The sequence below is a fragment of the Podarcis melisellensis genome, assembly GCF_964234715.1.
Source record: "Podarcis melisellensis genome assembly, chromosome: 13".
Taxonomy (NCBI): domain Eukaryota; kingdom Metazoa; phylum Chordata; class Lepidosauria; order Squamata; family Lacertidae; genus Podarcis; species Podarcis melisellensis.
In genome coordinates, this window is record NC_138545.1 from 47,771,907 (window position 1) to 47,787,550 (window position 15,644).

Here is a 15,644-nt window from a genome sequence, read left to right on the forward strand (position 1 = left end):
GTGGTGCCCAGTGCCAGCCGCATTTCTTTACGTTTCTTGACTGAACTAAAAAGTTCATGAACCCAATTTTTTTTTAAACTCGTATTTTTGTCACCCCCCTCAGTGGGGACACCTGGGGCGGACCACACCCACCACACCCCCTTTCCTCCCCCACTGCATGGTTTAGCTGTAGCATTATGTGCAAACAAAGCCCATATGTTGTTGTTGTTTAGTCGTGTCCGACTCTTCGTGACCCCATGGACCAGAGCACGCCAGGCACGCCTGTCTTCTACTGCCTCCTGCAGTTTGGTCAAACTCATGTTGGTAGCTTCGGGAACACTGTCCAACCATCTCGTCCTCTGTCGTCCCCTTCTCCTTGTGCCCTCCATCTTTCCCAACATCAGGGTCTTTTCCAGGGAGTCTTCTCTTCTCATGAGGTGGCCAAAGTATTGGAGCCTCGGCTTCAGGATCTGTCCTTCTAGTGAGCACTCAGGGCTGATTTCCTTCAGAATGGATAGGTTGGATCTTCTTGCAGCCCATGGGACTTTCAAGTCACATTCACACCATGCATCTAAAGCAGCCAGTGCCCATTTAAAGCATGCGACTTTTCCGAAAAGCTTCAGAGGGCTGTAGTTTACTCCTCACACAGCTACAGTTGCCAGCACTCTTAATAAACTTTAGTCCCCAGGATTCTTTGCAGTGTGCGTCTGTGTGCCATGTGCTTTAAATGAGACAGGCTTAATTTAATTCCGGATGCCTACCGAAGAAGAAAGAAAAGATTGGGACAATGGTTCTGTTTATTAAATAGAATGATTTTGCTGACTTTTTCAGAGCACAGCAGTCGGCCAGAAGACACAGAGACTTTGAACCATGGAAGATCCTTCTCATCATTCTGGGAGCTTCGATTGCAGCAGCTATCGCCATCGGTCTCTTCGTATACTTCATACACTTTCCGCAAGACAGAAAATATGGTAAATATCGTGTTTGTAGAGCTGCTTTCTGAATGAAAGTATTGGACCTGTCACTTTTCCATGGGGTCTGGGTAAAAACCAGATCCAGTAGAATCAAAATGGTTTCCTGCGATCAAAGTAAATATTATACTACAGGTCTAGTATTCGCCAACCCCACAAAAACATTGCTCCAAGGCCCAGATCCTAATGGGTCTCATCATGATTTTTGTATGGAGATACCAGTAACAAATAATAGAACACAGTTGTGATCCATGTGGTCTTGACTGCGCTCTTGTGAGTATCGCTTGTAAAAACGACGAGGATCCATAACTATCTGTGCCCTGGATTCATGTTTTTGCACCTTTGCAGTGCAAGAAGGCATCAGATCCATGATTTTTATGATTCAGAGAATGGAGGCAAACTTGACAGTGGTTATGGGGAGGGAAAGGGATGCAGGTGGCACAACGTGGGTGGCGTTGTGGGTTAAACCCACAACAATCAGAAGGTTGGCAGTTCGAATCCCCACGACGGGGTGAGCTCCTGTTGCTCAGTCCCTGCTCCTGCCAACCTTGCAGTTCGAAAGCACATCAAAGGGCAAGTAGATAAATAGGTACCGCTCCAGTGGGAAGTTAAACGACATTTCTGTGTGCTGCTCTGGTTTCGCCAGAAGCGGCTTAGTCATGCTGGCCACATGACCCGGAAGCTGTACACCGGCTCCCTCGGGCAATAAAGCGAGATGAGTGTCACAACCCCAGAGTCGGTCACAACTGGACCTAATGGTCAGGGGTCCCTTTACCTTTATGGGGAGGGAACCATAAAAAAAATCATTCAATTCCACTAGGATCTCTTTTACTGCATTCAGTGTGTCTGAGCACACATAGATGCCTTTTTTTCTTTCTCTTGACTCCACCCCTAGTCACTCTGCCTGCCCCCTCTACTGGTCTCCCACATCAGTCCCCTTTCCCTTCTTTTCTCTCAGTTGCTCCACTTTCTGTTCAGCTGCTCAAGGGCTGGTCTGAACCTTAAAAATTCACAGAGGGTTATATGAGGAACTCGGAAAGAGCATCACTCTTCAAGCTTCCTCCTTCAGGTCCATGAACTTCCATGACAAAGGAGCATTAAGTTTTCAGAAGGAGGACATACAGGCCTTTGTGTCTGTGTAATTTTTATAGCAAGATGAACATGCAGGTGGAACTTGACCCATCCATGCCATATTTCACCGTATTTAAGTTCAATAAGGTTATTGTGCCAGCCGAAGGCCATGACAAAACCATACATGTGCAATCAATGAAATTACATATAGAGCGAATACAGTGGTACCTCACAAGACGAATGCCTCGTAAGACGAAAAACTTGCAAGACGAAAGAGTTTTTCATTTTTTGAGTTGCTTCGCAAGACGAATTTCCCTATGGGCTTGCTTCGCAAGACGAAAACGTCTTGCAAGCTTGTTTCCTTTTTCTTTTTCAATGCATTCCTATGGGAATCCGTGCTTCGCAAGACAAAAAATTCGCAAGACGAAAAAACTCGCAGAACGAATTAATTTCGTCTTGCGAGGTACCACTGTACTCTGCATAAACCAACAAAACCAAGCAAGGCAAGCGAGACTATAAATGGGGAGCCACCACTACTATACGCAGTGTGTTTCAAATTATACCTCCGAATCTGCCTTACAATTTACTGCAATTTTGCCCAGTTCCTTCTTCCTAATCTTTCTTGCCACCAGTGCAAAAAGCGCCAATTTATGAGTCACTGAGGGGTTCAAGTAATTCAGCAGCCACTCAGAATCCTCTTCACCAAGGAAAGACTGCTTTCCTGAACCAACAGGAGATGTAGAAAACCATGCTTATAGTATTGGTTCCCGATTAGTGGTTTCACCATTGCCCCATCCCTTGCCAACTACCGTATTTTTCGCTCTATAAGACGCACCAGACCACAAGATGCACCGAGTTTTTGCAGGAGGAAAACAAGAAAAAAAAATATTCTGAATCTCAGAAGCCAGAACAGCAAGAGGGATCGCTGCGCAGTGGAAGCAGCAATCCCTCTTGCTGTTCTGGCTTCTGGGATAGCTGCGCAGCCTACATTTGCTCCATAAGACGCACACACATTTCCCCTTACTTTTTAGGAGGGAAAAAGTGAGTCTTATAGAGCAAAAAATACTCTTTTTTGCCATTTTTGCATGGTAATACCACAAATTTTGTGGTCTGTTTTAGCGCTTTGTGGCTTTTCACAATATTGGCCAAAATTGGTTTTGAAATCACACCGTTTTAACAATTTTGACCTTGCAATACACAGCAATATACCTCTCCTCACTCAAGGGAGAGCAGGGCAGCCAATTTCAAGGCACCACCGATATCGTACAATGATCTCAGCCAGGGCCTGATTTAGGTTTGATGAGGCCCTCAGCTCCTGAAGGCAATGGGGCCCTTTATATGTCCAGCTGTCCTTTGTGAACAACAAATTGTCACTGGTTTTTGTGTTGAATATATGCTATGTGGTGATTTATGGACCTAATAGGTATCTAAAGCCATTTGCTCATAACAAATAGGAGCCTACACAACAAAAAACACTGTTGCTGTATGTAGGCTTTATTTTATTTGTTTTTTTTTATCTTATATTCTGGAAATGTAAAGGGGATTCCAGGCACTCACACAGGGTCTGTGCTCCTTTGGAGAATTGAGACACATAGCGGAGACTGTTGTAGCTTTAAGAAATACAGTTTATTCACCAATTTGCACCTTCAGTCTGTGTGGAGGGGGCTACAGATCTTACAGCAGTGCAGCCATCGAGATGAAGACATCTCTCCCAACCAGCCTTCAGCCAACTAGCCCAAGATGGACCCCAGTCTTTCTTCCTCCTTCTTCTTCCCAGAAGAGTAAAAGGGACCACTTTCCATTAGGTCCAGTCATGGCCGACTCTGGGGTTGCAGCGCTCATCTCGCTTTATTGGCCGAGGGAGCTGGTGTTTGTCCGCAGACAGCGGTCATGTGGCCAGCATGATTAAGCCGCTTCTGGTGAACCAGAGCAGCACACGGAAACACTGTTTACCTTCCTGCTGGAGCGGGACCTATTTATCTACTTGCACTGTGACGTGCTTTCGAACTGCTAGGTTGGCAGGAGTAGAGCAATGGGAGCTCACCCCATTGTGGGGATTCGAACCTAGGCTCTGTGGTTTAACCACAGCGCCACCTGCACCCCTCTGGAAATGTACATCCAGTTTATTTTTCCCTTTAATTTTTTTTTGGGGGGGGGCCAAGAGAGCGGGGGCCTAAGCTATAGCTTGTTATACATAAATCTGGCACTGATCTCAGCCGATAGCGCTGCTGATCTGGGCTGCCTTCCCTCACGCTGATGGAGAACAGAGCAGCCGATTGCCCTCACAAGTCACAGTGGCACTACCTTCCCCTGGCACTGAGGCAGAGCAGCTTTTCTCAGTCAGCAGGAAAGCAGCAGCAGCCACAGTGGATAGAAGAGTTTGGATTTGATATCCCGCTTTATCACTACCCGAAGGAGTCTCAAAGCGGCTAACAATCTCCTTTCCCTTCCTCCCCTGGAACAAACACTCTGTGAGGTGAGTGGGGCTGAGAGACTTCAGAGAAGTGTGACTGGCCCAAGGTCACCCAGCAGCTGCATGTAGAGGAGCGGGGAAGTGAACCCGGTTCACCAGATTACGAGTCTACCGCTCTTAACCACTACACCACACTGGCGCTGCATCTTTACTGGCTGCCCCACTGATGAAGACTTGATGCATCCCCCATCCCCATCCCCTCACACTCAAACCATGAGGTGGGGGTGACTCTGCTTCCTCTCCTCCCCCCACCCATTCAATCTCCACAGCCGCTCCTCCCCTCATCTCCACGCCTGATCTCCTGTTTCAGACATTGTGATATATTGGAATCTTGCGCTGTTTAGCTGCTGACATATCATGATGTTGCAAACCAAATATCACTCAGCCCTACTCTCTTGTTTAGTATACCTACAATCCTTTGCTTATTAGGGGATACCCAACATTTTCTTCCAAAGAGTGCTTTGCAGAGGTAACTACAACAGAGTTATCAAAAGTAAGGGGTCCGTGGCTTGGCTTTTGAAAAATAGGGGGGTCCTCAGTAATTAGCTAATTGGGAACCACTGCTTTATAGGGGCATAGGAAATGGCCTTACACCAAGTCCAGCTCAGCAGCAGTAGCTGTCTGGGGTTTCAGGATTATCTCCTGGCCTGACCTGGAAATGCTGGGAATCAGATCTGCAATCTTTCCCATGCAAATTTCATCTTCTGCCATGAGCTATGGCCCTTCCTTCAAAGTTCTAAGCCGTTTCCAAACAGCTGAGGTTACTTACACCTTCCCAGACCCAATTCCAGAAGTCTGGTGAGCCTGAGCAGGGGGAGAAAGTGGCTTAAGGTAGCCAAGTGTGGCAAGAGGGAGAGAGAATTGTTCTCCTCTTCCCCGCATGCTCATTCTGAGATATTTAGTGGTACAGTGGTGCCTCGCAAGACAAAATTAAAACCATTCGTATAGCGGTTTTTTTGTCTTGCGAAGCAAGCCCATTGACAGCTTAGTGGATTAGCGCTATTAGCAGTTTAGCGGCTTTCAGCAATCAGCTGTTAAGCGGCTTATCAGCGGATCAGCTGATAAGCGGCTTAGCAGCTTAGGAAAAGGGGGGTAAAAGGGAAAAAAACCCCGCAGGAACTCGCAAGACATTTTCGTCTTGCGAAGCAAGCCCATAGGGAAATTCGTTTTGCAAAGCGCCTCCAAAACAGAAAACCCTTTCGTCTAGCGGGTTTTCCGTCTTGCGAGGCGTTCGTCTTGCGGGGCACCACTGTATGTATTTATTGGTGATTCTGGGGAGATGCGGACTTTCTAACACAACAGAGGCCTTATCATTCCCCCGCCTTTTCTTTTACAGATCAGAGATTAACCTACTTCAGCAGCAACTTCAAAATTATGGGCGTCCAGTACAATCCTGCGTTGTCTCGACAGTCCTCGGATCGATTTAGAGAGGCAGGAAATTGGATTGAGAAACTGGTATGTGCAATTTATTTGTACATCGCAGTTGTTTATTTTCACTGTTGGAGATGCAAATCTTTCCAAGGTGGCTTACGAGTAACAGGAAACAACATCTAAAAGAATACGCAATAAGCAATATCAAGAAATTGGGAAGCCTTTGGGATCCTTCCCACTGGGCAGTTGCTGGGAGATGTTCCTGTGGAGGGTGGGAACAGGCTCTGAGGGCATTTCTCCTTCCTGCTTGCCACCTTGGTCTCCTGGATCCTTGTCACAGGGCAGTTGGTGGTATATGATCTCCCTATTCCAGAGGTTTCCAACCTTTCTGAGTCCACGGCTCCCTTGGCCAGCTACATTCTTTCTGCGGCACCCCTGTGGGGCTCAAGAGCCCAGTTATGTTGCCCCTTGCCTGCAGAGCTGGCAGCCTCACCCTTTTTTGAACACCCTCCCTTGTGGAGTGTTCCCTCAGCCTTTTCTCCTTGGGAGTCCTCTGGGCAGCTACTGCTGCCCCTGATCTCTGAACTGCCCCCTCCAGCCCCCAAGAGAGGTGCCTCCTGACACTGCCCACCAGGGGCCTGGGAAGAGGATGCCCCCAGCCTTAGTGGCGCAACAGAGACTGGCCAAAGGTGAACATGAGGCCAGCACCTTACCTTGGGAGGCAGCAGTGGGCGCTGCCAGGCCTGTATGGCAGAAAGACTCTCCTTCAGCACTGGGCACTCAGCGCCCAGGCAGGCCTTGCACACAGCAAGCACAAGAAAGACCAGCACCGCGCCTGCTGGCCTCCCACTTGTCTGTCCATTCCCAACAGCAAGGACTGGCGGACTGGCTGGCTGGGCTTCCTCGCCCACTTGCCTGCTTACTCTGAGGCTGCCTCAACTCCTGGCAACCAGTGCCCCCTGACCAGCCCAAGGCCCCATTCACCTGTAGAGCTTGTAGCCAGGGCTGCTGCAACAAACAGCTGTGCAAGCCTTTGGGAGGTAGAGACACAATGTTATGTACTGAGTTGAATAGGATTCAGAATGCAGCAGTCTGATTGGTCCACAGGAGCCACCCAATCCAGCTCCAGGTGGAAGTGAATCCGCAGCCTGATTAGCCTACAGGAGAATCCTGGAATTAGCCAATCATGTGGGGCCCATTGTGTAAATAATGTATATAAAGCAGACTTTCTAGGGGAACTTCCATTCCTCCTCACCACCAGTGGCGTAGTGTGGGGGGTGCAGGGGGGGCCGGCCGCACCAGGCGCAACATCTGGGGGTTAGGGTTAGGGGGCGCAAATCCACGGGTTAGGGGGCGCAAATTACTTACCTTGCCCCGGGTGCTGACAACCCACGCTACGCCACTGCTCACCACTATGAGCTGAATAAAGAGCATGAAATCCACTCTCGACTCCGAGTATATTTCACACAAAAAGGCATCAGAGGAAGGAAATGAAAGTGGGACACAGGCCAGTGTTTCCCACGGCACCCCTGGCCAGCATTCGAGGCCCCCGGGGTGCCATGGCACACTGGTTGAAAACCACTGCCCTGTCCTATTTTTCCTCCTGTCCTCGTTGCTCAGCAGTACTTATTATAGGAAATAAGAAGAATGGGTGGTTGTTTTCCCCAACACCTGCTTCTCACATCGTGTCAAATCCCAGCAAAGACGGCCCATCTCACAGATAAGGTCTGCTGAATGTGTTCAAGTCGCTATCTGAACAGGGGTCAAAGCTAGACTTGTATCTCTGTCCTTGGTCTGTGACATTCATATGACGGAAGGGATTACTGATGCATTTGGACTATTTGTGGAAGGCATGGGGAACCTGGGGGTCTCCAGATGTGGTTGGAAGTCTTCACATCACTAAATTCGCAGGTAGATTGAGGGGAGAACAATAGGCTTGTTTCCTCCTGAAGTGAGGGGTAATGAGTAGGCTAAGCATGCCTGGACAGCTTACTCTGTGGGCATTGGCAGGTAACAGCTGATTTCAACTAACAAGTGTAGGCTAACATTTTTAAACTGCTGAAGTTGTTCGTGAAAGATATGTGTAGCTTTTGGCTCAGCCCTGTGTTTCATACACTCCAAGCAGGCATCAGTAAATTTACTATGTGAGAACAGTGTAGCTTTTTCCCTGTGCAATTGATTAGTGTTCTAGTACTGGGGGAAAGTAATGTATCCAAAACAGTCTAAAGGAAAGAGTAGAAAGGCATTTGGATATCCCATAAGTGAATTCTCGTTTATTGTACTCAAAAGTGAGTGTGTATTTTGAACGTTAAAGAGCTGCTGGCAGTTCTGTTGCAATTGGATTATCCTCTGGAAATTGGTTTTTAATCCGTGTGAATCCTTCCGTGATGTATTCATTTGCTGCCTTACTGAAGATGATGATGGCGATAATGTTTAATTGGTTACGGATTTATGACTCTGGCTTTGAGAGTGCAGATGTCTTTGTTTAGACGCCTATATACTTGTTTGGTTAGTACAACAAGCAAATATTCAGTTTCCTGTTCTTCTTTAAACAATCACGTGTTCACTTACTGAGAACCTAAATATATTGAACAAGTGATGTTAAAAGAAGGACAGGAAACTGAGTATTTGCTTGTTGTACAGACCAAACAAATGCAACACAGGAGTTCTGCCCTAGCCTTTTCCTCAGAGACTAGTTTTGTATATGCAGGGATTCCTTCACAAACCCACACTTGGTGGAAGCATTCAAACGTTTTTTCTACCCCTACTACAACAGCCCATAAGGTAGGCCAGGATTATTAATTCCATAGTGCAAATTGTGGGGAAAGATTGAGAGTGAGAGAAGAGAAGCTTGACTCCTCAGGCTGCTTAGTGAGTCAGTGGCTGAGGTGAAAACAATAGGACTGGAAGCACAATTTGGGTAGGCTTCTGGTGGCATACGGGAAACCAAGATGGAAAAAACCTGCTATTGGATATATTCAAGATTGTAACAAGGCAATGTATTTTAAGGACATGCGTTGTGGTTATATCGGTGTATGTATCAACATTATCCACATTTTGCAGGGGGGGCGGACTCGATGACCCTTGTAGTTCTTCCAACTCTACAATTCTATGACTAAGTAAACACCCCCAAACTTAAAAAAAAATAAAAATTGATTTGTGCATTTGGTGTGCATAACATAGGTTCATGGCACCGTTATATAGCAATAATCTGTGACAGTGAATAGTTTGGGGTGATAAGTGATCCTGAGCAATCAGGGCCGGATTTAGGTTTGATGAGGCCCTGAGCTACTGGAGGCAATGGGGCCCTTTATATGTCCAGCTGTCCTTTGTCAACAACAAATTGCCGCTGCTTTTTGTGTTGAATATATGCTATGTGGCTATTTCTGGACCTAATAGGTATCTAAAGCCATCTGCACATGCAGAATGTAGGCACCCTATACAGTGGTACCTCTGGATGCGAACGGGATCCATTACACGACCTGCATCCGTGCATCTGCGGGTCATGATTCGCCAGTTCTGTGCATGCGCGTGACATCATTTTCACACTGCGCATGCGCGAGCTGCAAAACCCGGAGGTAACACACTCCGTTACTTCTGGGTCGCCACAGCGCGCAACCCGAAATTACTTATCCCGAAGCTACTTCAACCCGAGGTATTACTGTATATAGAAATGAGCAAACCAGTGATATTTTAGGGAGCAGGCTAGCAGGCGGGGCCCATTGCTTACATTATAGGAGCCTACGCAGCACAAAATACTGTTGCTGTATGTAGGTTTTATTTTATTTGGGTTTTTTAATCTTATATTTTGGAAATGTACATCCAGTTTTTTTTTCCTTTAATTTTTTTGGGGGCCCCCAAGAGAGTGGGGCCCTAAGCTATAGCTTGTTTAGCTTATACGTAAATCCGGCACTGTGGGCAATAATGACATATGACCTAAATGCGACCCACCTAAATTTGAATGCCTTCTGTGGGAGCGGCAGGCCATATATCTAAGTGCCAGACTTTCCACTGAGCACCTAAACATAGAGAGTTGATGATGCTTTCCCTACGATGACAAAGGTGCAGGAATGTCAGGATTCCTGCCGGAAGGATGATTAGCGATGTGTACCAATCAGCTGCCGGTAACATCTGGAAAATCTGGAAAACGTGCTCCTTAGGTGGAGCTGAGTCAAGGGAAGGAGTCAGTGACAAACAAAAAACTTTCTCATTTCCTAATCATTCAAATTCTCCGAGGTTAACAATGGCCGTCTCCTCTAATTCCTACTCAAGTGGCGCATGTTGCATATGTGACGACCAAACGAGACATGCTATCAAATGTGTCTCTGCCCTTGATGGACAGGGTTGTTGCTTTTAAGAAACGGAAACATAGCTGGGAGGTTGGAAGCTGATACTTTTTTTTAAAAAAAAAAGATTTTTATTAGAATTTTAAACAATAGAACGAACTTCACAATCAAACCACAAGAAAAGAAAAAAAAGAAAAAAGAAAAAGCATTATCACAATCAAATAAAAACAGAAAAATACCATACAAAACATAAAAAGTAGAAGAAAAAAAAGCCAAAAAAAGACATATAAATCCAGTTTCTTACTTATTATTTTCATATCCTTCCTTACTGACATCCTCACATCTCCCTTTTCTGTGTTCCCTTTTTACACAATCATATTCAGCAGTGCCTTACCCTTTTTCAAATCTTATTCTGTATTATACCTTTCAACTATTATGTCTCCAATTTTTCCCCTTATAACATTATTTAAGTTTGACATAATGTTATTCCAAGTCTTTCACCCTTATTTCTCATAAAACATTTTTACATATTTCTTTCAGCTATGCCACTAATGCCGTATTGTCTTTATATCCTGCATCGTTTTAACATTCAAACATTTTGCAATATTTTTGCAGGTAATCTTTAAATTTCTTCCAATCCTCTTCCATTTGCTCTTCTCCGAGGTCTCAAATTCTGCCAGTCATTTCTACCAATTCCATGTAGTCTATCACTTGCATCTGCCATTCTCCCAGAGTGGGCAAATCTTGTGTCTTCCAGTACTTTGCGATGAATATTCTTGCTGCTGTTGTTGCGTACAGGAAGCTGATACTTATTGGAACATAAAAAGCATTTCTTTCACTGCTGCAGTCCTGAGGGAGGAAAAAAACCTTCTCTGAAAGTGGCACTTTCTTCTGGAGAAATCCAGTGGATTTCCCAAAAAGAAAATACCAGCTCCACAGAACAGATATATCCCTCAGGGCTGCAGCAGGGGGATGAAAGGTTTAAATCACCACCACCGTGCCTTCGGTGCTTCAATAATTATATTCCTCCTCCCGACGCTGATTTTATTTGCATTTTTAAAGGCAGCACAAATATGTTTATAAACTCTTGCTATAAATCTTCTTGACCTGGATAATTATTTCCTTATCACCTGAGATCCTTCTCTCAAGGAGTAGAGAGAATGTTGTGAAACTAGACCTCATAAGCTCAGTCCTGTGCATGTGTACTGAGAATTATTATTGTCCCTGTCTCCAGTTGGGCTCACTCCCATTTAAGCATGCATATAGCCTTCATCTCTCTCAGATCTTGCATTAGATGAAACTCCCAAGTCCTGTTTCTCTAAGGGCTGGTTTGCAAACGGCAGTAGGGCGTGCTGGATTTTTCAATTTTCAACTTCCCAAAATATGAGGGGGGGGGGCTAAAAAGTTGGAACGACTTAGGAATTCAAAAGAGATTTTGGTTATATTAATATAACTTAGTTTTGCTTGTTTAGTAAAATGTGTGTAAAATTGCACAGAAAAAAATTACAAATGCAGTTGTACCTTATTATTATTAAGCATTACCTGACATTTTCAGAAGGTAAAATCAAAATCCTTTGGTTTTCCGAAAGCAGTTAGTGGGCTTCTTCATCATAAAACTAAACTTGCCCAGTCATGAAAGTTTTGAATTCAGCACTCGCAAAAACATATTTTTAAGGCCTGTCACAGAAGAAATTAGCAAAATTTAAGTTTCAGCCCTTAAACTCACCCCAAAATTTAAGTTGCACACCCTAGTATGGCAGCTCATCACTTGTTTTCAGTAGTCTTAGACAAGTTTGGTCAATACTTTATAGAGACTTGAGCCAGCAGTCTCCCTGTGTGTTGGTGTTCTGGCCATGATTCGCCACTCCCACAAGATAGCCGACTGCATGGTGCCTACATGCATACAGTCTTTCATGCACAGGTACAACTCACATGGTTGATTTCCCCGATAAAATCCTGGTAATGTCCTGCAAGAAGGAGCTGGCCAGTTGTGTGCACGTATGTCGATCTCTTTTGTCGACCAATGTCATTCGTGCCCTGTGTACAGAATTGAGTTAGTGGAATAATATAGGTAAAGGTAAAGGGACCCCTGACCATTAGGTCCAGTTGTGGCTGACTCTGGAGTTGTGGCACTCATCTTGCTTTACTGACCAAGGGAGCCGGCATACAGCTTCCGGGTCATGTGGCCAGCATGACTAAGCCACTTCTGGCGAAGCAGAGCAGTGCATGGAAACGCCGTTTACCTTCCTGCCGGAGTGGTACCTATTTATCTACTTGCACTTTGACGTGCTTTCGAACTGCTAGGTTGGCAGGAGCAGGGACCGAGCAACGGGAGCTCACCCCGTCGCGGGGATTTGAACCACCAACCTTCTGATCGGCAAGTCCTAGGCTCTGTGGTTTAACCCACAGCACCACCCATGTCCCTAGTGGAATAATATAGAGCAGAGTAGATAATATAAATAAAATGCAAATGTTAAAGAAGGGTGCTTCTTCTTGTTGGACGTTAGCAGGATTTGAAGGGTGACCAGGTGACAAAGAGGACAGGACACCCGCACTTTTAATAGTTGTATACAAGAGAAAATTTGAGCAGTTGTAGCTTGTAGTCATTACGGGCCAATTCAGACAACCCTTCAGAGGCCCAATTTGGGTCTAACTTGGAGCCAGCATCTCCACCATGACTGTTTGCTTATTCAATGTTTTTTGGGGGTGGTCCCAAATCTTTGACATTAGCAGGGAGTGGGTGTCATTCCCTTTCTTCAGCTCCATGAGCCACTTTAAACATTTTCGCCTTCCACCGAAGAATCAGTTTCCCAAAGTCCTATGAGCTGCACCACAGATATATAACAGCTTTATTATATTGGCAGTTTTATTTCCCCTCATGATCCCTAGGCACAGCATTCACATATTTCACAGCTAAAGCACATTGGGTCAACATCTTCACCATCAGTTATTATTTGTACCCTGCCCATCTGACAGTTTTGGGTGGCTATCAAGTTATCAAGCTATCCCTCTGATCCCAAGGTCTTCTTCCTGGTCAGCCAGCCCCTGTTCAGACCCCATGAGAAGATATGTGAAATTAGAATGTTTTGCACTTGCTTACATTGAATTGCATTTGCCGGTTTTTTATTGTTTAGTTATTTCATCAAATTTATATGCCTCCTGATTGTGTGTGTGTCTGTGTGTGTGGGAACCCTCAAAGTACTTTACTGCTCATTCATCCAGCTTGGGGAGACACCTCCCTGCTCTGACCCTGAACTTACAAACAGGTGGAGCTCTGACAAACCTCATTTTAGTAATTCAATCATAGGTTAATATTAAAGGCTATCTCTTCCCTCTCCTCCAGTTTTCCCAACACTGTTTTGAATCCTAACCTATGCACCACCTTATGATATCAAAAGATAGATGTAACCATTAAAGCAACAGAGAGCTCATCGTAAGGTTATAAGAAAATATTTTCTCCCTGGTTTGCTGATACTATGCCAAGACAGATTTATATATCTCTTAGCTTCACAAACCTCAAAAGCAAGCTTTCATATTTAAACTGCTTTATGTTTAAACTCTTTGAGTTGTCACTTCAAAAGAGCACAGTACATCTATTAACTTTTTTAATTAAAAATTTAAAAAAATCACTAGGAAACTCTGTGATCCAGTTCCCAAGGAGAACAGAACTGCATTTTAATGAATAAGGAACAACTGGGTGATATTATCTCTACCATCCCATTACAGTAGTCTTCTCAGATGCTACTTTTGAGAAGGAATTCAGAATGACTCATTTCCCCGTCTAGGTTATTAACATTCCCCAGTTATTTAGAAGAAACATTATTACTACCACTAATGAGGTTGTGGTGTTGTGTTTGTGAAGTTAGACTTCGTTCAGTCAGATAATGCCACACTGTACAGATACAACCTACCTATTTGGAATGGGACCCATCAGAAGCCAATTAAGTCTGTGACCTAGATGAGCACTTGGGTAACCAGCACTTAAAATCCAATTAAATTTAAATTAATAAATGAACAGCACCAATTGTACTCATGATATCAGACACTTGTTGCATTACACTAGGTTTTTGTAGTTCCTTATTGACTTACAATGGCCCTTTCCGCATAGCTCCGGATATGGGGCTGCTGTCAATTCCCTATAAAGTTGAGGGTGGAGGAGCTTCAAAGCTAGTTTGCACAGCTGAGAAGGAAAACTCACCTCCATCTCTGGTTTTCTGCCCCAAATGCACTGTTTCAAAACTTGGTTGTTCTCTCGGCAAGAATTATTGCAGGTCCTTGAGTCCCATCAGGAGCGGGTGTGTGTGTGGGGAGAGAGAGAGAGAGAGAGAGAGAGAGAGAGAGAGAGAGAGAGAGAGAGAATTAATGAATGAACTAAAAAAAAAGGTTGTTGGGAAGTTACAGGTTGGTGGGAGTGTGATTCAACTCCCTATTCTTACCCCTATTGCACTTTAAACCACCACCATGGCTATATAGGAAGTCAGTAGCAGACCTGAAGCATCATGGCTGGTGGGGGAGAGGGTTTTCCACACATACCTAAATAGGGTTGTATTTTGCGTTTACTGTTGCCACACAGAAAAAAAATAATTGAGTTGCAGTAGATGGTTCCCCTGAGAAAACACTAATCACCTACTGAAAAGCAAAGCACCACCTTGGGACTTTTATTTGACTAGGAAATACTTTTAATAGAACCAAAATACTTGCATTGCCGTGTAGCAAATTTAATTGGCTTATACAAGAGTGACAGTACTGGCACAAAAATCTGTGTAAGTTAATTGTATTTGCCACACCTCGAATAAAGCTGCAGTTCTTGTTGCGCTGCTTTGAAAAGGATATGTTAAGATTAGAAGAAGAACAAACAATGGCAATTAAAATTACGAGGGCATGAAAAGTCTTCTTCATCTTGGATAGAAAGAAGAAAGACACGAAAGAGACTGATAAAGTAATTGCGTGTGTCTGAGAATGTGAACAGGAAACTAGTTTTGGAGCACAAAGTGTAAAACAACTGATAAATACTTTCCTAAAATGGTCAAAAGAATGCACTCTGCAGACTCGGGGAAGTCTTGGGCAAACAGAGGTGTGATGGGCAACATGACTGATGATTTTTTTAACACAACACAGAGCCTAGGGCTTGCCAATCAGAAGGTCGGCGGTTCGAATCCCCATGACGGGGTGAGTTCCCGTTGCTCGGTCCCTGCTCCTGCCAACCTAGCAGTTTGAAAGGACGCCAAAGTGCAAGTAGATAAATAGGTACCGCTCCGGCGGGAAGGTAAATGGCGTTTCCGTGCGCTGCTCTGGTTCACCAGAAGCGGCTTAGTCATGCTGGCCACATGACCCGGAAGCTGTACGCCGGCTCCCTTGGCCAATAAAGCGAGATGAGCACCGCAACCCCAGAGTCGGTCACGACTGGACCTAATGGTCAGGGGTCCCTTTACTTTTTACACAAATTCTTAAAAGAGCCTCTTGGTTGGTCTTTTAATGTGCAAAGGAGGTTAT

At 44.9% G+C, this 15,644-nt stretch overlaps 1 protein-coding gene across 1 annotated transcript in view; it reads left to right on the top strand.

Annotated features, from left to right (window-relative positions):
* Positions 1–15,644, top strand: part of LOC309354189 (transmembrane protease serine 11B-like protein) — an 89,135-nt gene that overhangs the window by 13,622 nt on the left and 59,869 nt on the right. Inside the window, exons 2-3 of the mRNA XM_081884213.1 lie at positions 811–950; positions 5,831–5,949. Of these exons, the coding sequence (XP_081740339.1) occupies positions 811–950; positions 5,831–5,949 (259 nt within the window). The remainder of the gene's footprint in view (positions 1–810; positions 951–5,830; positions 5,950–15,644) is intronic.